The following is a 20,805-nucleotide window of genomic DNA, read 5'->3' as shown; positions in this document are numbered from 1 at the left end:
ACCTGTGATACCTTCCCGAGTGGGGCAGAGGCCGGGCTGAGGGCCAAGGGCTGAGGCCAGGAATGAGGTCTTGGTGGCAGAGGCCAGGCCCAGTGAACGCCTGGCAGCAGCAGGCCAAAGAAAAAACTATATCCTGAGTTGTTCCTGTTACTTCCAAGTTGGTAATTGTAACCTGTTACTTCCCTAATAAACCCCTAATCTTTAACTACGGTTTGTGAGTTCTGTGTGGCCACTGCAATGAGTTAGCGAACCCAGAAGAGAAGTAGAGTGCTGTGGGAGGGGATGGCTGGTGTCAGAATAGGTAAAAAGATTGGAGAGTGGAGGTATGCTTGACTTCCTCCTCCTCATAGGATTCAGCTTTGGGTTGACGCCGACCTTGATTCTCCTCTCTCCCCTTGAAGTTAGAGGAGGTTTGACGCCATCTCATTTTTACAGTTCAATATTTTCCTGAGAAATTTTCCATTTCACCCATATTTCCAAATTTGTATTAGTGTGGCCTGAGTTAAAAATGTTCTGCTTCCCTTTTCTTTTTTTAAATCTGTGCTTTCTCTCCTTTCTTTTTGTCTTGATTAGCTTCTCTGCCTCTCATCTGACTCTTCTAGAATTGGCAGATGCCATTAGAGGCCTACCTTTGTGATTTTCTTCCTTCTGCATTTTTGTCTGTTCTTCATTTTCTTGGTAATTCTTCAGTGCCTTAGCATAGATCTTTTATATTTTGTCCATATTTCTTCAGCAAGAGGATTGGTTTGAATTACATAGTCTACGATTACTGGAAGCAGAACTCCCACATCCTTCTCAGACTTTTTTTTTTTTTTAAAGGCAGCCTTCACAGAAATGTTGGGTGTGAAAAACATCCTCCTCAGTGGAGAAATCATACAATGTGTGAATCAATAGTACTGGAACTGACCTGACAGCAAAACTTTCATAAAATGTGTTTTTGTATAGTGAGGTTATCTAGATTTGTTTGGGGGTTAATTTCTGTTGATCCTTCCTACCATCCCTGTGAAAGTGAAATTAAACATGGTAGATGTGAAAAGAACGTTGTTCAGGTGACTAGCATTTCAAATCTTTAACACAGAAAGGAGTTCTAGGGTGGAGATGTATCAGTAATTCATCATCATAGATCTGACAGTGGAAAAACTCACAACTGACAGCGGGAATCAGATTTCAGAGGTTGGAGATAAAAGATATACGTGGAAAGGTAGGAGCCCTGTACAGCAGTTTGCTCTCTGGATAGACTCTGCCTTTGCCTCCCAGGTAATTTTAACCATGGGACAAGAGTCAGAGAACCTCAACATCAACAATCACCTGCACACACGTATAAACACATATACATTAGGATACAGAACTATATACATGTGATCAGTTTGTCTGTGTGACAGGCTGCCAGGACCCAACTGATTCATTTGGATTCTCACATATTCTGTCAAGCAATGGTGTGGGGGTGGGGTGGGGGTGGAGGCTGGGAGGGTGCAATGAAGGATTGCGATGATATCCAAGCACATGCACCAAAGGTTGGGGGTGAGAAGAGAAGAAGGCATCCAAACTTCAGGAAGCAGAAGGCCCGGAAAATGGTTCTGGATCCAAGGATTTCAGCAGTACAAGCTGCACCATGAGTAGACATAATTAATTTGCTGGCATAAAGCTTTTTTTGAAGTGCTATAGAACTCTCTTCCAGAGTAAAAAAAATGCCTTTTATTCTTTTGTTTTCCCAGCTCCTAGCAGTGTTCACTGAATATAAAAACAAGAAATGAATTAATCACTGTTTTACTAGAGGAAATTGTTGAATATATATTAGACAAGATATTTGACCTTTATGGCTATGTACAAAGTTAAATACCATAACCCCCTCTCTTATCCCAGTGTTTTATAATCAGCTTTTTCAAAAATCTTCCCAATAAATGACAGTTCTTGAAGCTGTGCAAAACTACCTTGGCTTTCTTTCTGGTGATGTCATTTTGCTGGATTGTATATTTGTAGTGTTTTAAAAATTGGATTAAATGTAAGACAATTAATCCTGACCAAAAAAAAAAAAAGTATCAATGCCTGTGTGGATTTATATAGTGTTACTAAGTCATGACAACATTCTATTATAGTATGTATATTTTAAAAGTGACAAATTAAAAAATTATCAATGACATTGAAATTAAGAATTTATATTTAATAATTACAACAAGACTGTTTTGGTAGACTTTTTTCACATAAAAATTTTTAATCATAAGCAAAGTCATTAACTATGAATTCAAACAATATAGTCAAAATATTTTACTTTAACTTAAGGCACTACATATAAATTTCTTTAAAGCATACTCATGACATTTTATTTACACACTATTTTAAAAATTGACAATCACACTTCCCATCTCATCTTTGTCCTTCATTTGCAGCTTTGTGTACTCACCATGAAGTAAGTCCTCCAAATAAAAGGAATTAAATGCAATTATCTTCAAAGCTTGCTAGATACAGGTAAGAGAGGGATCCACCCAAGAACAATGAAATGTACTTGTAATCCTTCAATGTTCCAAGAACTTTAATCTTCAAATACTTATACCAAGCCCAATGGAACAATAACACAAAGCCTATATAGTCAAAACATTCAAATACATTTTATTCTATTGCTGTTTATGAGAACTTGTACATTAATAATAGCAGCAGAACTGTCCATATAATATACTTCTTATTCTGAAAGCAGTCACCCACTGAATTAATAAGAAAACACCTAATCAAAAGTTTTCCTGTTACTTTTGACTGTTGTTGTCAGAAGCAACTGAATGTTTTCTGGAGCCAAATGCTTTCTACCACTCAGAAGCATAGCAGCGTATTAGTGCATTATTTAACAAAATACATATTGAAACCTTAATGGAAAAGGCTAGCTTTACCAAAAGATTTTCTCAGTGTACTATAAGAGTCAGTGGCTTGAACAGTATAAGTTTTTAAAGACACAAATGAATTAACACAAAGTTCAATATAATAATATATTAACTTCTCTTATCAAATACTATTTTCATCCCATCAACACATACATATAAAAGCAGTTTATCTCATTTAAAATAAATCTTTTAAGAATGAAATGAAAGACAAATAGGTAAATGTCTTTTGTTGAAAGGGTTAAGACACTGACAGGCCATCCCTTCTTATTCAATCACATATAAAGCCTACTCACAGGCTGGATGCCACAGATCTGAAACGCGTAACTACCAAACAAGCTGATGCAATCACTCAAATGCACACCACTGCAAAGACCAAGATCTACTCAATTAGTATAAAATATCCTGCTACTATTCAGGATACTTGAAATTACGTCCACTCTTCAAGGAAAAAAAAAAAGCTTTCAATGTGACAGTTCAATTCTGTTATTTTTTTAAATTAAAACTCAATTAGAAAGGAATTTTTCTATTCTTTCATTCAAATCATCTCTTAACCTTTAGGATAACCATTTTATGTGAGGGAAAAAAAATCAAATAATATTTGCCAAGAAGCAATTAGTCCTATTGGTTTTATTTCGTTTATTATGCTGTTCTTAATACAATCGACTCCTATGATCAGTAGTGTGAATTACTTACACAGGGTATGGAGAGGCCTCTCAAGGGCCCCAAATACAAATGGCATCGAAGACCAGGCTCTGGAAATTAGCAGTAACCCAAGAAGATGAATTAATGTTTCACTGGTATCGTTCTTCACCATCACAAATAATAAACATCTAACTATGCTGCATATTCACTGTACATTATTTTTGCACCTGCAAAACTGTGACCAAGTTTATTTAATATTGTTAAAGCTTTAAAGATCACACTATTAATACTAATTGCTTGTCTCAAGTCCTGAGTGGTTCCTGAACCCAATTATTCCCCTAACAGATAAAATCTGGTCTGTCGCAACTCAGTTTCTTCACGTTAATTTTTAATTATTAGAAGGTACCACCTAGCAAAGGTAGGATGATAGCTCTTCAAAATAAATCCTTGACTCTGAACAAGCATGTTAAAAGATACAGAGTGATTATTTCTGTGACCCAAAGACTGGAGAATAAAGCAGAGGCAGCACTCAGGCTACTGAATGCTAAGAGTTCTGAGTTTATTCTGCCCCTTAACATATGAATGACTGAAAAAGTCAAAAGATACACGTTCCATTTTCAACTTCCTATCTGCTCTAATGCCTAAAAAGTAAGGCAAAAAGGTCTCTCTTCCTCATTCTGACCTAAGCAAAACCAGATTTGTAATCAGGTAATAAATTCCTCTGCAGCACTTGGATACCTCTTGTTACAATAAACAACATGAGAAAGTTAAAAATCGTAAAGAAAATTCATGATTTTTTTTTTTAAACTATGATTTTAACTTGCATGAGGAGAAAATAAACAAATACGAAGAGCAAAAATAACCTTTCCTGAGAGCTGTGTTTTACAGGAATGTGAAAGCCCAACTACAACCCAATTCACCTTTGACTTCCTAAGTCAAGACATCTGCGAGTTTGCACACACGCAAATACACACAGCTAGATAACTTGCACAAAAGCATTAACCAAATGCCTTCAGCACTTTTCTCTATTCTGAATTTCTTATTAGCAACTATCTTCAAAAGATAAAACTTTAAGATTTCAACAGCTTATGTGTCTTAAAAAAGACACAATGGTAACAACTGAGTCTTTATATCACAGTCTTATTTTTTTTTTAAATAGCTTTCCTTAAAATAATTTATTCATATGCTAAATTGCTTCCACTTGGTTAACCAATTTAATTAACCATTACAGAGAATTTCCTACCTCAAGTGTTTACTTGGGATACAAATTCTAGTAAATGTAAATATAAAAATATAGGAAACATTTCTTCCCTGATACACAAAATTCAAGAATTGTATTTTAAGGATTTCTGTTCTTTCATTTACAAATATACAAATTTATTAGAAATACATGCCTACTAAATTCTGGTATAGTCTTGTTTAAAGATGTATCACATCTACATCACACAAAACATACAAAAAAGCAGGAGTATTTTTCTCAAAAGATGTTTCTAGTTAGAGAAATAGATTGTGTTAACCATGAGCAATTTTAACTATGGTCAGTTATTTATATTGGCTAATGTGCCAAAACAAAATAAAAAACAAAAAATTTCAGCATGCTTGGTCTAACTGGTCTTTTAAAATAACTTTTCACAGTTATAACACCATTGCTTGGGTGTATCCTTAGTTTTGTGACTAACTGAAGACACTATAAAAAACCCCAGCACATGTTACCCAATTAAAGGATCATCATCATCATCATCTTGTAATTGAAGTCGGGAAAATGAATGTGGTACAGACAGTCTATTCTTCATGATTATTATGAGGCACGTTAGAGTGGTTAACACCAAAAGCACACCGATAACAATTCCAATGGTTTCTGGGAGATTAATGCACCACTGGTCAACTAACAAACACCTAGTATTACTAAAGGTTCCATTATTGGGGCGTGGTTTTAATCCCAGGATGTGGCACATCATTGGATAAATATCCACACTGTTAATTGTGCTGTGCTTGTAGCCTTTGTGAAATGCAGGACCGTGGGCAGCTAAAAACGGATGCATACTAGGCAATGAATTATCATAACCATGGTCACCTACTGAAAAAGAAAAAACGATGTTAGTAAACAAGATCAGAGTTTCTGTCACAAAATAACTTATTTCTAGTCCCTAGGCAGTACAAATGGTTAACACACTTAGCTGCTAACTAAAAGTTTGGCAGTTCAAGTCCCCCTAGAGGTGCCCTGGAAGAAAGGCCTGACAATCTACTTCTGAAAAATCAATCAGCCATTGAAAACGCTATGGAGCACAGCTCTACTCTGACTCACATGGGGTTGCCATGAGCTGGAATCAACTCAACAATGGATAACAGGTTCGTAGGTAGTGCGAACAGTTTGAGCTTGACTACTAACCTAAAAGTTGGTAGCTTGATCCGACCCAGCAGTACCGTGGAAGAAAAGACCTAGTGATTACATTAAGATTACAGCCAAGAAAACCCTATGGAGCAGTTCTACTCTGTAACACGTGCGATCGCTGAGCTGGAACTGACTGGACGGCAACTAACAGCAACAACAAAGTGTTTCTTGCCAGTATAATCCCCACCCATTGAAATTCTGGTTAACTGAACCAGACAGAAATCGGAAAAAAAAATTTCTATATTCTTAAACTGGGCTATACTTCCTATTTCACATCCTTCTCTCCTCCTTATCCACCACTTTCCCAATCTTTCATGGCCTCAGGCTTTAACACTTGTTCTCAATCTAATGTACTTACCTTTCACCCCTAGCCCCACTTACTTCACTTGTCAATCTCCAGCACTGTTTGCAAAAGCCTGCTGCAAACAGCACTAGTGATAGCAAGAATGGTTTCCCCAGAAGTGAGTAAGAACAGTGAATGGGGAAGAAGTGAATCTGCAGTCTCACCTATTTCAACTACTCCTGTGACACAATATAAGAAACAAGATTACATAATGTTCTACCGGTTTACTGACAGCAGGGCCAGATAACTGAGAATGCTGCAGAAAGAATTCTAGTATTGAATATGACATCTAACCAGGTGACTCCAACTTGTAAGTCTAGTAAAAGTCAGACTCAAAGAAAAAACATGTGATAGTCCTTGATATAATTCCAATACCAGATTCCTAATCTTTAGCTTTATTTTAACAAATTTTGCCTTTTACTATATACTGGAGCCCTGCTGGCATAGTGGTTAAGAGCTCAGCTGCTAACCAAAAGGTCGGCAGTTCAAATCCACGAGGTGCTCCTTGGAAACCCTGTGGGGCAGTTCTACTCTGTCCTATAGGGTCGCTGTGAGTCGGAACCGACTTGACGGCACCTAAAAACAACAACAACAACTGTACACTAGTTACATTTAATAAGCTCCCATCTTTTATACTTAGTATAGGTCACTGAGTGATGAGTATATCAGTGTTTGTTATATTATTATCTGTATGCTTGAAATACTTCATAGTAAAAAGAGCACATGCCCAATAGGATAAAAAGGCAAATATAACACTACACATACATACTATTATTTCAATAATATAAACATATATATACACGTATATGTATGTATATGTATATATACACACATATACATATATACACCATTTATATACACACATATACATATATGCACATATATTACAGAAAAAAAGATGAGGGGAAAAATTCACAAATATGTTTGCATCTTTGCATTGTGGGAGTATAAATAGTTTTTGTTCTCTTTTCCATGCTTTTCTGTATTTTCCAGGTTTTCAACAATGAGTATATAAAATAACAGAAATGTAAATAATATATAAACTCCATTGACCCCTAGGTCTTATCTTTGCCTAATGCTTCTGATCTGCTATAAACCAGTGATTTGTAAACTACAGCCAAAGGCCCAAATTCAGCCTGCCACCTGTTTTTATAAACAAAATCTCATTGGAACATAGTCATGCTGATTATTTACATATAGTCTATGGCTGCTTTTGAACCATAAAGGCAGAACTGCGTAGGTGAGACAGAGACTAGCTGGTCCAAGAGCCTAAAATATTTACTATCTGGTTCTTTATAGAAAAAGTTTTCTGACCCCTGTTACAGACCACAAAATTAGATTTTTTAAAAAAGTATTCAAATTGAATATAAAACAAGGATAAGTAAATTCCAAATGAGGGAAGACCTGTAACACTCTTCTATAAATTTCCTCAGTTTTAGGAAAGCTTTTGATACATGTATTTTGTTTACTTGGTTGAGTTTTGTTTAATTTCTGGTATTGCCAGTGTTCTAAATACTTGTGGCATTCAGGTAAATGATTTCATCATTGAGAAATGACATAAGACTTCTTGGACAAATTTTTTTAACACACACACAAACAAAGCAATTTGAAGTAGCTAATCCCCTTTGAGGGCAGTGGTGGTTCAGTGGTAGAATTTTTGCCTTCCATTCAGTTCTCAGCCAATGTACCTCAAGCACAACCACCACTCATCTGTCATTGAAGGCTTCTGTGTTGCTATGATGCTGAACAGGTTTCAGCAAAGCTGCCAAACTAAGACAGACTAAGAAGAAAAGCCTGCTATAATCTGCTTCCAAAAATCAGCCAATGAAAACCCCATGGATCACTATGACCTGATCCCTGCACAGGGTCACCACGAGTCGGGGACCAACGTTAAGACAGTCAAGAACAACAATCCCCTTTTACTTTGTTTCTTTATTTCTCTTTTATTTTCTACAAATCAGGAGAACCAATTTTGAAAGTTACTGATAGTAACTGCAGTTGTGGTAAGAAAGTAAAACTACACTTTCACCCTAATTAATGGTCGACCAACCTTCCAACCTAAGGGTTAAATTTTAATTATAAACCACTATCGAATGAATACATGAAAATTATCTAGTCGAAAATTGAATATCATGTAAGCATCTCTAAATCAAAGCACTATGTTAACACAGTGTCACAATTGTGATTTATCCCTAGGATACAAAAGAAAGATCCTAAATAAATACTTACATTTTCTTAATGTTTTATTTTGCACAATTGTCCAGCCTTCATCAGCAACCAAAATAATAGGCTGAATGCGGTCATTATGTTGGTAATGAAATCTTGCAGGAATATCTTCCTTGAGATAAACGTTCATGTGAGGGTTACAGATTTTCAGTTTGTTATAAACCTCTGTTCTATCTGGAAAAAAAGAAACAGCAAAGAAGAAAAAGTCATGGTTGGCTGATAAGGAGACAAAAAAAAAAAAAAGGCTCTGAATAACTGGAAATAAATTCTGAACAATGACATTTACTAAGTCACTTTTTAATTCTTAAGAAACAGCAATAATAATTATGTGACAGTCTTGAGGACTGACTACACACGCATACACATGCACCTTTTTATATTTTATACACTCCACATACACACGCACAGGCATGCACACATATATCTCTTTTTCACTCTGGATTATCGCTGGTGGACTTTTATAGAAAGGGGACAATTTTCATGTCTAGCTTTCTAAGGAAACATAAACTTACTACAAAATCAGTAGAAGAAAGGTATATCTCACACAAAAATCCCAGATGTTTTTAAGGATATATATTCCCTCTTTCCATTAGTGTGAATAATTAAGAAATTTTATTTCAAAATGCAAAGAAATAATCACTTTGAACCCAAACCTTAATTCCCTAAAATTTGTAAACTATGGAAAAAAACACATAATCTCACTTTAAGTGGGTGTAATTGTATGTGATCCTGAACTACAAAAAGCCAGAAGCTCCATTATTTTACACAACTCCCCATCCTCAATTGCCCGATTCAAATAACAGCATTCTTAGGCTGAAAGTGTACTTACTTATTTTGGGAAGTATTGCAGCAACTGGGGAAACATCAATAAGAGTATAGCTTGTATGACTGATGCAGGTGTCCAAGTTTATCAGTCTTTCCTTAGAACACTGGGTCATCCCATGATCACTTGTTATGATCACATTAAGATTTTCCCACAATCCTAACACTTTGAGTTTATGGACTAGGTCACCAATATGATCATCTACTTCTTTCAACACTGTACGCATGTTTTCTTTATCTTCAGGTCCATATTTGTGGCCACCTGCATCTGGTTCTTCCCAATAGAGTGTTGCAAAGGTGACTGGTGGGTTCGAATTGCTCAGCCACATAGTAATATTATTTAGTCTCTCGTCAAATGACACTGAAGAGTTATAATTCATAAAATAGGAAGGTGTGGTATTGTGAATGAGTACATCAGTACCAGGCCACATAGCAGCAGCACTTGATCTGTTTCCCTGAAGTTGATTGGTCACCCAAATAGGTACTGCCTCATTCCACCAAAAAGGATCCTTGTCATTCAAGTCAGAAAAATGTTTCTTTGTGATTACATCATACATGGAGTTAGCCACAATGCCATGGCTTTCTTCATACAAGCCTGTGACAATACTGTAGTGGTTTGGAAATGTTTTTGTGATAAAAACATTTTTAACATGTTCTACCAAGACACCTTCTTTAATAAAATTCTGAAGATGAGGAAATTCATAGTTCTGTAGATAGTCAGCTCTGAAGCCATCAAAGGAAACCAGCAGTAACTTGGGTGGCAAGCTATAAGAAGAGTTACCTCTAAAACCAGTTATAAGTCCAGAAAATATAAGTATTATTAATAACTTCATCATGAACATGTTGAAGAAGAGCAATCAGTGTTCCTAAAAAACAAACAAACATAATTTGTAAGTAGTAATGACAGGGTCGCTATGAGTTGGAATCGACTCAAAGGCAAATGGGTTTGGCTTTTGTTTGGTTTAATGATATTTGATTTCGATTAAGTTTCAGAATTTTAGCTAACGGGAGAAGGGAATCAACATTTATAAGCATTTGAGATGCCAGCTTTCCTATATCAACTTAAAAATTAAACAATGTCATTTATTGAAAGATAACTGAATAAAGCTAAATTGGAAAAAATGAAAACTGCCTTTACTTGTCTAATTTTCTATTTATATATTTCCTATCCCATCCTTACACTCTGAAGGAAAAACAGGCCATTATTAGACTCCACATAAATACTCCTATTTGGCTTTCTGAGGTTCCAGAGAAAGATTATTTATCTAGTGTAATGACTGTTAGATGCTGGTGCCCTGATGTTGCTGTTAGATGCTGTTGCCATGCTGTTGCTGTTAGATGCTGTCGAGTTGGTTCCAACTCACAGCAACCCTATGTACAACAGAACAAAACACTGCCCAGTCCTGTGCCATCCTCACAATCATTGCTATGCTTGAGCCCATTGATGCAGCCACTGTGTTAATTCATCTTGTTGAAGGTCCTCCTCTTTTTCAATGATCCTCTACTTTACCAAGCATGATGTCCTTCTCCAGGGACTGGTCCCTCCTGATAACATGTCCAAAATACGTGAGGTGAAGTCTTGCCATCCTCATTTCCAAGGAGCATTCCCGCTGTACTTCTTCCAAGACAGATTTGATCGTTCTTCTCAGAGTCCATGGTATATTCAATACTCTTTGCCAACATCATAATTTAAAGATGTCAATTCTTCTTCAGTCTTCCTTATTCATTGTCCAGCTTTCACATGCATTATGAGGCGAATGAAAATACCTGGCTTGGGTCAGGCATGCTTTAGTCCTCAAAGTGACATCTTTGCTTTTTAATACTTTAAAAAGAGGTCTTTTGCAGCAGATTGGCCCAACGAAATGTGTCATTTGACTTCCTAACTGCTGCTTCCATGGGTGTTGATTGTGGATCCAAGCAAAATGAAATCCTTGACAACTTCAATCTTTTCTCCATTTATCATGATGTTGCTTATTGGTTCAGTCGTAAGAATTTTTTGTTTGTTTATGCTGACATGTAATCCATACTGAAGGCTGTAGTCTTTGACCTTCATCAGTAAGTGCTTCAAGTCCTCTTCACTTTCAGCAAGCAAAGTTGTGTCATCTGCATAGCACAGGCTGTTTATGAATCTTCCTCCAATTCTGATGCCTCATTCCTATTCGTACAGTCCAGCTTCTTGGATTATCTGCTCACCATACTGACTAAATCAGTATAGTTAAAGGATACAACTCTGATGCACACCTTTCCTGACTTTAAACCACACATATCCCCTTGTTCTGTTCAAACGACTGCCTCTTGGTCTATGTACAGGTTCTGCATAAGCACAATTAAGTGTTTTGAAATTTCGATTCTTCACAATGTTATCCATAATTTCTTATGATCGTCAAAGTTGCATGCCTTTGCACAATCAATAAAGCACAGGCAAACATCTTTCTGGTATTCTCTGCTTTCAGCCAAGATCCATCTGACATCAGCAATGATATCCCTCATTCCACGTCCTCTTCTGCATCCAGCTTGAATTTCTGGTAGCTCCCTGATGTACTGCTGTAACTGCTTTTGAATCGTTTTCAGCATACTTTTACTTGTGTGTGATATTAATATTGTTCGATAATTTCCGTATTCTGTTGGGTCACCTTTCTTTGAAATGGGCACAAATATGGATTTCTTCCAGCCAGCTGGCCAGGCAGCTGTCCTCCACCCTGCTTGACAGAGATGAGTGAGCATCTCTAGTGCTGCATCCGTTCATTGGAACATCTCAATTGGTATTCCATCAGTTCCGGAAGCCTTGTTTTTCACCAATGCCTTCAGTGCAGTTTGGACTTCTTCCTTCAGTACCATCAGTTCTTGATTATATGCTACCTCCTGAAATGGTTGAATGTCAACCAATTCCTTTTGGTATAGTGACTCTGTGTATTCCTTCCATCTTCTTTTGATGCTTCCTGCTTCGTTCAATATTTTCCCCATAGAATCCTTCAGTATTGCAATTGGAGGCTTGAATTTGTTCTTCAGTTGTTTCAGGTTGAGAAATGCCGAGTGTGTTCTCCCCTTTTGAATTTCTAACTCCAGGTCTTTGCACATTTCGTTGTAATACTTACCTTGTCTTCTTGTGCCGCCCTTTGAAATCTTCTGTTCAGCTCTTTTACTTCATCATTTATTCCACTCCTTGTAGCTACTCCACATTCAAGAGTAAGTTTTAGAGTCTCTTCTGACGTCTATTTTGGTCTTTTCTTTCTTTCTTATCTTTTTAATGACCTCATGCTTTCTTCATGTATGATATCCTTGATGTCATTCCACAACTCGTCTATAGTTTCGGTCATCAGTGTCCATGCGTCAAATCTACTCTTGAGATGGTCTCTAAATTCAGATGGGATATACTCAAGGTCGTATTTTGGGTCTCAAGGACTTCCTCTAATTTTCTTCAGTTTCCACCTGAACTTGCATATGAGCAATTGATGATCTGTTCCGCAATCAGCCCCTGGCCTTGTTCTGACTGATGATATTGAGCTTTTCCATCGTCTCTTTCCACAGATGTAATTTATTTAATTCCTGCGTATTCCATCTGGTGAGGTCCACATGCCTCTCTAGGGTGCCCTAGACTTTCCTTTAATCTACAGAAATAGGAGGTAGAAATTCTACCATATTTTCCCCCCACCAATTCTTACTGAAAAATATTACCATAAAAAAGAGTAAGAAATAAATGGTATTTTAGAAAATGTCCCACCTCCGTCTGTACCTGCCCCAATATTCACACAAGGCTGACAACAAATGACATGACCTTGTGGGGAGCTGGATGCCAGTACCTTCTGAAGAAATCCAATAGCTGTAGAGATGAATTTTATCACCACATCCTACTTAAAACTTCCTTTTACAGTTAAAGATATAACTATTCTCCCTAATATCCTAGGCTCAGAGCTATTCCTGATTCTTCCTTCTTTTTTTATTATCCATTGATTACAAAAGCAACTTTCCTCTAATAAATCTCCCTGCCTTCAGTCTCTACCTTCTTTGATCCCCAAGAAAATGGGATATTTGACTTAGGTGGAATGAATTGCCTTAGATGGACAGGACACTTTTCTCATTTTAACAGGAAAGAAGGAGCAAAGGATAGATAAGCTAACAGGTTTGAGGTGAAGGCAGCTGCTTTCTCTGTGCTGACGAAGTAGGATTAATTATTGAGAGGGAGTAGGGTGATGAAAGTTTCAGTTTTAGGAACATGGAGAATGTCTGAAACAGCCAATCTGAAGAATGACTACCAGGAAACTTTAGGATTGGTGGGCAATGATGACAGCTGGTAACAAGAATTTTTATAGTGACACTGTTGATTGATTTTCTCTAGCAATTTGGTGGCCCTGGCATAGGCATGAACAAACAGGCAGCTGATCCTACCCAGGCTTGAGATTCTACCAGATACTAAAGGATGAAGTTGAAGATACTGACAAAAGTGTGGCTGAAATCTGAGCGGCAACAACTAAACTGAAGCTGATATAGATGTGAGAAGTAGAGAAGGGTTTGGTCTAGAGGTTGTGATGAAGTCAAGTAACTGATGTTTTGAGAGTATTCTGTAGAAATTACAAGGATGCAGGGTTGTGATCAGAGTTAGGAGAGTGAATTCTTCATTTCAAAGTAATAAGACCCTAGGTACAGCCACAGGGTATGCACCTTGAGGTCCCAAACATGAGCAGCAGTGAGGCAAGTGTGCTGGTGGGATTGCTATGAGAATTAGAAGAAGGTATGTGAAGTTATCAGCACAGTGGGTCTGGCACACAGTCGGAGCTCAATATGTGCTAAATAGTAAATATGGTAAATATGAGTCATTTCTTATAGATTCATCTTTCTTCCAACTAGACTTTCTCTTTTTAAACATACCAGATAGATGATTTGTGTACTTGTAGTCATTCAAATACTTACTGATTGAAGCTGTCATTTCTCTTTCCTTTCCTCCCAGAACCACTGACTTAAATTTTTGAAGATAAAAGCCACAAGATCTTATTTATAAAGGATCTTTGGGTCTGGAAAATTCCTACCATTTTAACATGAGATGGGCTGCCTTCTGAGTGTGATGCATGACTGGCATTGCCCGGGCCTTTCTAAGAAACTAAACACAGTATAGAGTAACAAAATCAAACCATCTCTCCAAAGGAAAGAGCAACAATCCCTAATAACTAATGAGTGGTAAAAGAGACATATACCCCACAGACACAGTCCCAGTCATATGTCAGCAATTTAAGCTAGCAAGACAGTGGTGCTTTCATTTTCATTCAGTAGTTTGTGCCCTCTGACATAGAGTTTATGTACAACCCATCTCTTCCCTCAGACAGTCATAACTGGGCTTAGCTAGACAACACTATCATGCAAGCAGCTGCCTTAGGTTCCAGCAATCTTAGAACTTGTGTAAAGAGCATGCAGGTCTCCATGAAAGTTCGGAATGAGTAAATTCCCTGGTTTCTCTCCGGGTATAGCTACTTCCCCATACTCAAATACTTTTCCCTAATAATAGAGTAGATTTAAAACAGTAAATGACATAGTATTGATGATACAGTACTTTCTCAAGGGGAATTTAAACAAAAACATTCCTTATTTACTGCCCTGGCTCTTTCCCTGAATAACCCTTGTAAAATCCCAACCAATCCCATTGTCACATAGGTGTTCTGCTGGCAAGTCAAATCTGATATATGGCAACTGAATGCATTCTCTACACCTCCAAATTTGCCCTACTTCCTTAGTTCCTTAGTCCTCTAAAACAGCTTTACCATCCTCTCAGTCACACTGAAATTTCCCAAGCACACCATTAATTCTACCTTTACATCATCTGATACAGCAGAGTAGACCGTAAGACTCATTAATCATTGTTAAACGTACAATTGTCCAGTCTCTACATCTAGAATATTCTGATTTAGAACATAGGTATAGAGTAAAGAAGTCAGGAATCTGCATTTTTTTATAAGCATTTTTAACAGCTGCGCACTCTTTTCTGTCTTCACTGTTGGCATACTTCTTAAAGCCCTCAATACCTCCTGCCCAGAACACTACGGTTTTTAAACTGACCTTCCTACCTCTATCTCCTTCACCCTTCTTATCCAACATCTGCTGCGAACTTCATCTTCCTGGGCATAGCCCTGTTCATGACACTTCCCTAATCAAAAACATTTAAAGGGTCCCCTGCCTACACATGAAGTCCAAACACCTTGGTCTGGCATTCAAGCCCCTCCATCATCTAGGCTCAACGAGCATGCAAATTACTGTGAAATAACTACAGAAATAATCATCAAGCTTAATTTCCAGTTGCTATATTTCACTGTCACAATCTGTTTGAAATGTATTACAAAGCTACACAAAAGACAATCATCGATTATCTAAGTGACCTATAACAGCTCTTTAGTAATAGTTTGTGTTTCCAGAATATCCTAAAGTTACTTCCTACACATGCAGTCTTGCCCAGAAGACACATGAATGGGCAGAAAGCACATGAAAATATGCTCAACATCATTAGACACTAGGGAAATGCAAATCAAGATCACAATGAGATACCCTTCACACCCACTATTGTTGTTATTTGCCCTCCAGTTGGCCCTGACTCACAGTGACCCCATGTACAATGGAATGAAATGATGCCAGGTCCTGTACCATCCTCATGATTGATTGTAGACTGGACTGTTGTGATCCACAGGGTTTCACTGGCTGATTTTTGGAAGACTGCCAGGCCTTTCTTCCTAGTCTTAGTCTGGAAGCTCTGCTGAAATCTGTTCAGTATCATAGCAACACATAAGCCTCCACTGACAAGACAGGTGATGGATGCGCATGAGGTGCATTGCCCAGGAATCGAACCTCAGTCTCCCAAATGGATGGTGAGAATTCTACCACTGAACCAGAATTCTGTCATCAATGCCTTCACACCCACTAGGATGGCAATAACAAAAAAGATCATAACAAGTGTTGGTGAAGATGTGGAGAGATTGGAAATTTCATACTTTGTTGGTGGGAATGTAAAATGGTACAGCCACTCTGGAAAACAGTCTGGCAGTTCTTCAAGAAGTTAAATATAGGATCACCATATAACCCAGCAATTTCACTCCTAGTTACATACTCAAGAGAAATGAAAACATATGTCCACACAAAAACTTGCACATGAGTGTTCATAACAGCATTATTAACAATAGCCAAGAAATGGGAAGAACTCAGATGTCCATCAACTGATGGCTGGATAAATAAAATATGGTATATTCATACAATGGAATATCGTGCAGCAACAAAAGGGAATGCAGTAATGACACATGCTACAACATGGATAAACTTTGAGAACATTATGCTAAGTGAAAGAAGGTAGTCACAAAAGATCACCTATTATATGATTCCACTCATGTGAAATGTCTAGAGTAGGCAAATCTATAGAGACAGAAAACAGATCAGTGGTTGTCTGCGGCTGAGGAGGGTGAGGAAGGGAGGGAATGGGGAGTAATTGCCAATGATTATGAGGTTTCTTTTTGGGGTAATGAAAATGTTCTAAAATTGATTACAGGGAGTGCATAATTCTGAAACTGTACACATTAAGCAAGTGAATTGTATGGTATGTGAATTATATCTCAATAAAACAATTATATTTATTCAAAAAAAAAAAAAAGAAGAAGAGTAAAGGAAATGATCTTAAATGCATCGGAAATGCCCTGCCACAAAACAGGAAACAGTTTTGAGGTTTCATTTTATCTAAAAAATTATGTGAATTTTGTACTCTACTTCATAAAACAGACTTGTGTTTTTATGTGAAAATGTTTTATACCATTTTCCATATTCAAAACAAAACAAAAACTTGTGTCCACCCCTCCATCACAAACAAAAAATCTTTCTTCCCCAAATCCTTGAGTGAAAAGATGCTGAGGAAACATGTGCTATTTATCCAGTGGTGCAGCAATCCCTGGAGCTCTGGAGGCACAGCAGTTAAGAGCTCGGCTGCTAACCAAAAGGTCAGCAGTTCGAATCCAACCGCCACTCCTTGGAAACCCTGTGGGACAATTCTACTCCGTCCTATAGGGTCACTATGAGTCGGAGTCGGAATCCACTCAATGGCAACGAGTTTGGCCAGTAATCCCTTAGCACACTGCTAGGATCCAAGAACCTGTGCACATACTTAGTAGCTGGAGGATCTTGGGCAGATCTAACCTCCTAGCTTTAGTTTCCTCTTGCATAAAATGGGGATGCATAAAGTGTTACAGAATACACTGTCAAAATTAGTTTCCTTTTATCTACTTTAGTAAAAAAGTGTTACATTAGAAAAAAATCTGTGGTACCATATCATTGTGAAACTATAAAATACATTAGAAATAATTTAGAGGAGTCCCTTCTTTTTAGATATGATGAAGTCAAGTCCAAGCTTAGAAAGCAAGTGTAGCTTTATTAAGCAATTACTAATTTCATACCTTCAACTCCTCAGCAAGTTTATAAGACTAGGAGATGTGGTTAAGCTCTAAACCCATTCCCATCAAGTTGATTCCAACTCATAGAGACCATACAGGACAGAGCAGAACTGCCCCATAGGGTTTCCAAGGAGCAGCTGGTGGATTCGAACTGTCCATCTTTTGGCTGCTAACCAAAATGACGGCAGCTGTAGCTCTTAACTACTGTGCCACCAGGGCTACTAAGCTCTACTAATTGTTATTAATTTCCAAACTATTAGCAGAGCTTATTCTGCCAGAACATCATAAATTAGTAGTGCCTATATCTGTCTACCTCATTCTGTTTCATTTTAACAGGAAGTGTTAAGCAATAAGCAAATCTCCACTGAGAAGTTCTCAAGTAGTTTTCAAGAAACGCAACTCAATAGTTGTTATATTACAAAATACTGGAAAATTCCATAATTTTTCAAAGCAAAAAACATCGAAGGGAAGAATAAAGCAGACCTATCTGGACTACATTCAAATATCCCAACGGCAACTGGAAGTATGAGGCTGTCATCTTCAACTTGGGACAAAACATATTCTACCCTCTTTGGGATGACTACCTTTGGGATTGCTTTCTTGCCTGATGGAATGCATGTCAGGCAACTTTGACATTCTTAGGTCATGTGAAATTTGGAGACTGGAACAGTTACAGGATATACTGAAAGACATTTGTCACCATTTGCATATCACCTATTCTGTAATACGGAAGTCTTATTCTAAGCATTATTTATAATGAAACTCTTGCTGTTAGCTGCCATCCAGTTGGCTCTCACTCACGGCGTCCTTATGTATAACAGAACATTGCCCTAGACTGCTTCATCTTCATGATCTTTGATATGTTTGAGCCCATTAGAATTCTTACACTGCTTTAAAACAGCATTACTGTCTATGCACAGATAACTCAGGTGATTACCTTTAGATTATTATTAGTTATTTTCTTAATATTCTAAGGAAAAAACATAACTTTTCCCTAAAAAGCTTTCCCAGGTCCTAAAAATTCTAGGATTCTAAATTATTCTCCAATTCTTTAGGACACACAAAATTTTTAGCAACCACCTTCAAAACAGCTATGCTTATCTTACTCTCTACATAGTAAAAAAAAAAGTCTCCAAGATGCACTCCTTGTGATTTTAACAAAATTTCTCCCAAATTCTATTTTGCAACTAATTGAACAGCAAGGATCTATATAGTTTAATTTCCTTAAAACAGACTGAAACAACCTCTGGGGAAAAAAGTAAGAAAAAAAAAAAAAGAAAACCAGAACACTAAAACTAGCAGTTCATTTCCTACAGCTCTCAGCAAGTTTTCAAGGTAGGTACACTAGATCGCCCGGTGGTTAAGCAAAGCCCTTCTGGAGTCAGATCTGGTGCAAACCCTTGGGCAAGTCACTTCATTTCTCTGAGACTGACCTCCCCCACTTGTAAAATAGGGATGCTATCTCACAGGGCTGTTGTAACAAGAAGAGGAATTGTTGTATGTAAAGTGCTATTTAGCTCACAAAAGGCAGTTAAATGTTATCTTTTATTGCTTGGTTTTCTAGGAAATTAGTTTTTAAATATAATGACACAGTCATATATCATATGATAAATTATATAAACATAAAGCCTAATCTAATATACAGACAGATGTATCTGAAGACCTCGACAGACAGTGTTCCGGTAAAATTAACGCCTTCCCTCCTGGGCGCCCGCTTCTCCCGCCCCGCCTTGCAGGTTTCGGCTACCCTCATTTTTCACCCCCGCCCTCCTTCACACCCTCTACTGCTGCTCTCCCAACTTCACTCTCTTCACCCTTAACACCAAAGCTTGCCTTTCCCTGTTCCAAACCCACCTGCTTAGTTTTCGTTCCTTTTCCCTCACCTCCCTGTTTACCCCTCGGCCCATTACTTCCCTGCCTCTCAGGGTCCCTTCGCGGACGTCCCCGCCAGCATCCCAGAGAATGTGGGGGGGGGGGGGAGGGTGATCTCACCATCTCAATTTCCAAAGCTTCCAGTGGACTAGGGGGGAGAGGCATTTCTCTCCAGAACGCGGGACGCGCTAGCCTCACACTCACCCGCCGTCGCCGATGCCGCAGCCGTCGCCGCTCGTTCCGCGCACTCGGAACCCGATGCTGGCGGAACCCAGCGCCGGCGGGCACTGGGGACAAGGAGGACCGAGACGGGGGGGGGGCGGGGAGGACCAATGCCTGACAGGCAGAGGTCTTCGTAACGCGCCTGCGCAGTAGCGGGCCTCCGCGCTGCGGTTAACTGCCGGAGCCTGCGGACGATTGCGCGCCTGAGAGCGCTCCGGAGTATGCGCAGCTGCGGGGTGCGCGACTGCAGCGCAAAAGGGCTGGGATCGCTCCGGCGGCTGTGTCTGAGACGCGTCCTCAGATTGGATGCCGCGACCAGCCTTGATGTGACTCACTTTCTGATTGGTTAGATTCCAGTACCACTGGGCGACAGGTGGCTTGGCTGAGTCAAATTACAAACGTGTTGCCTTTGAGTCGATGCAGACAGAGTAGAACTGCTCCATAGGGTTTCCAAGGAACAGCTGTTGGATTTGAACTGCTGACCTTTTGGTTAGCTGCCGAAGAAAAAAAGTTCCTTCCTCTGTCACCATGCCTCTTACCATCATAGGGCTAGGTGCCCTTCCGGTGACCTGGAACCAAGAGAGTCCTCGGAAGGCCTGGGGCAATTGCTAAACCCAAGGCCTACTGCCACTCCCAGTGGCTAATGTGCACCAGACGGCTTAGATGGCTGCGGGAAAAACGACTTTGGCTGCTTCAGGGGCCAGCACAAATCTAGGGGCGCTTCAGCAAAGTCCAGTGAGTTGAGGTAAATGTCCAGTGGTTGTAGCAAATCAGCGTCTGTCTTACTGGAGAGATAGGAATTGAACACCTTTACCTTATACGCAAAGTGGAGCCCTGGTGGTGAAGTGGTTAAGAGCTTGACTACTAACCAAAAGGTTCGCAGTTCAAATCCACCAGCTGCTCCTTGGAAACCCTATGGGACAGTTCTACTCTATCCTATAGGATCCCTATGAGTCGGAATCGACTTGACAGCAACGGGTTTAGTTTGGGTTTGACAGCAAAGTTAGG

The 20,805-nt window shown here is 38.7% G+C and overlaps 1 protein-coding gene across 3 annotated transcripts; it reads right to left on the bottom strand.

Annotated features, from left to right (window-relative positions):
* Nucleotides 1–4,655: 4,655 nt before the first annotated feature.
* ENPP4 (ectonucleotide pyrophosphatase/phosphodiesterase 4) lies at nt 4,656–19,890 on the bottom strand. 3 transcript variants are annotated; one of them, XM_023734248.1, is made up of 4 exons: nt 19,780–19,890; nt 9,303–10,161; nt 8,477–8,689; nt 4,656–5,589 (listed from the first exon to the last, which is right to left on the bottom strand). In XM_023734248.1, the coding sequence occupies exons 2-4, from the start codon at nt 10,135–10,137 to the stop codon at nt 5,222–5,224; spliced, it is 1,416 nt and encodes a 471-aa protein (XP_023590016.1). In that variant the 5' UTR covers nt 10,138–10,161; nt 19,780–19,890; the 3' UTR covers nt 4,656–5,221. The 3 variants fall into 3 exon arrangements, with proteins under 3 accessions (XP_023590016.1, XP_023590014.1, XP_004379578.1); XM_023734246.1 differs by having other exon boundaries at nt 19,696–19,833; XM_004379521.2 differs by having other exon boundaries at nt 8,477–8,647; nt 19,696–19,832.
* Between the last annotated feature and the right edge of the window lie 915 nt (nt 19,891–20,805).

Source organism: Trichechus manatus, unplaced genomic scaffold, assembly GCF_000243295.1.
Source record: "Trichechus manatus latirostris isolate Lorelei unplaced genomic scaffold, TriManLat1.0 scaffold00065, whole genome shotgun sequence".
NCBI classification, from domain to species: Eukaryota; Metazoa; Chordata; class Mammalia; order Sirenia; family Trichechidae; genus Trichechus; species Trichechus manatus.
The sequence above is the reverse complement of the archived record's forward strand: the minus strand, read 5'-3'. Positions and strand labels throughout refer to the sequence as shown.

Coding starts and splice junctions, on each gene's coding strand:
- ENPP4 (XM_023734248.1), bottom strand. CDS start 10,137: ATGTTCATGATGAAGTTATTAATAATACTTATATTTTCTGGACTTATA. Junction 8,690..9,302: donor TGCAATACTTCCCAAAATAA/GTAAGTACACTT, acceptor TCTCCTTATCAG/CCAACCATGACTTTTTCTTC. Junction 5,590..8,476: donor AAATAAAACATTAAGAAAAT/GTAAGTATTTAT, acceptor TTTCTTTTTCAG/TAGGTGACCATGGTTATGAT.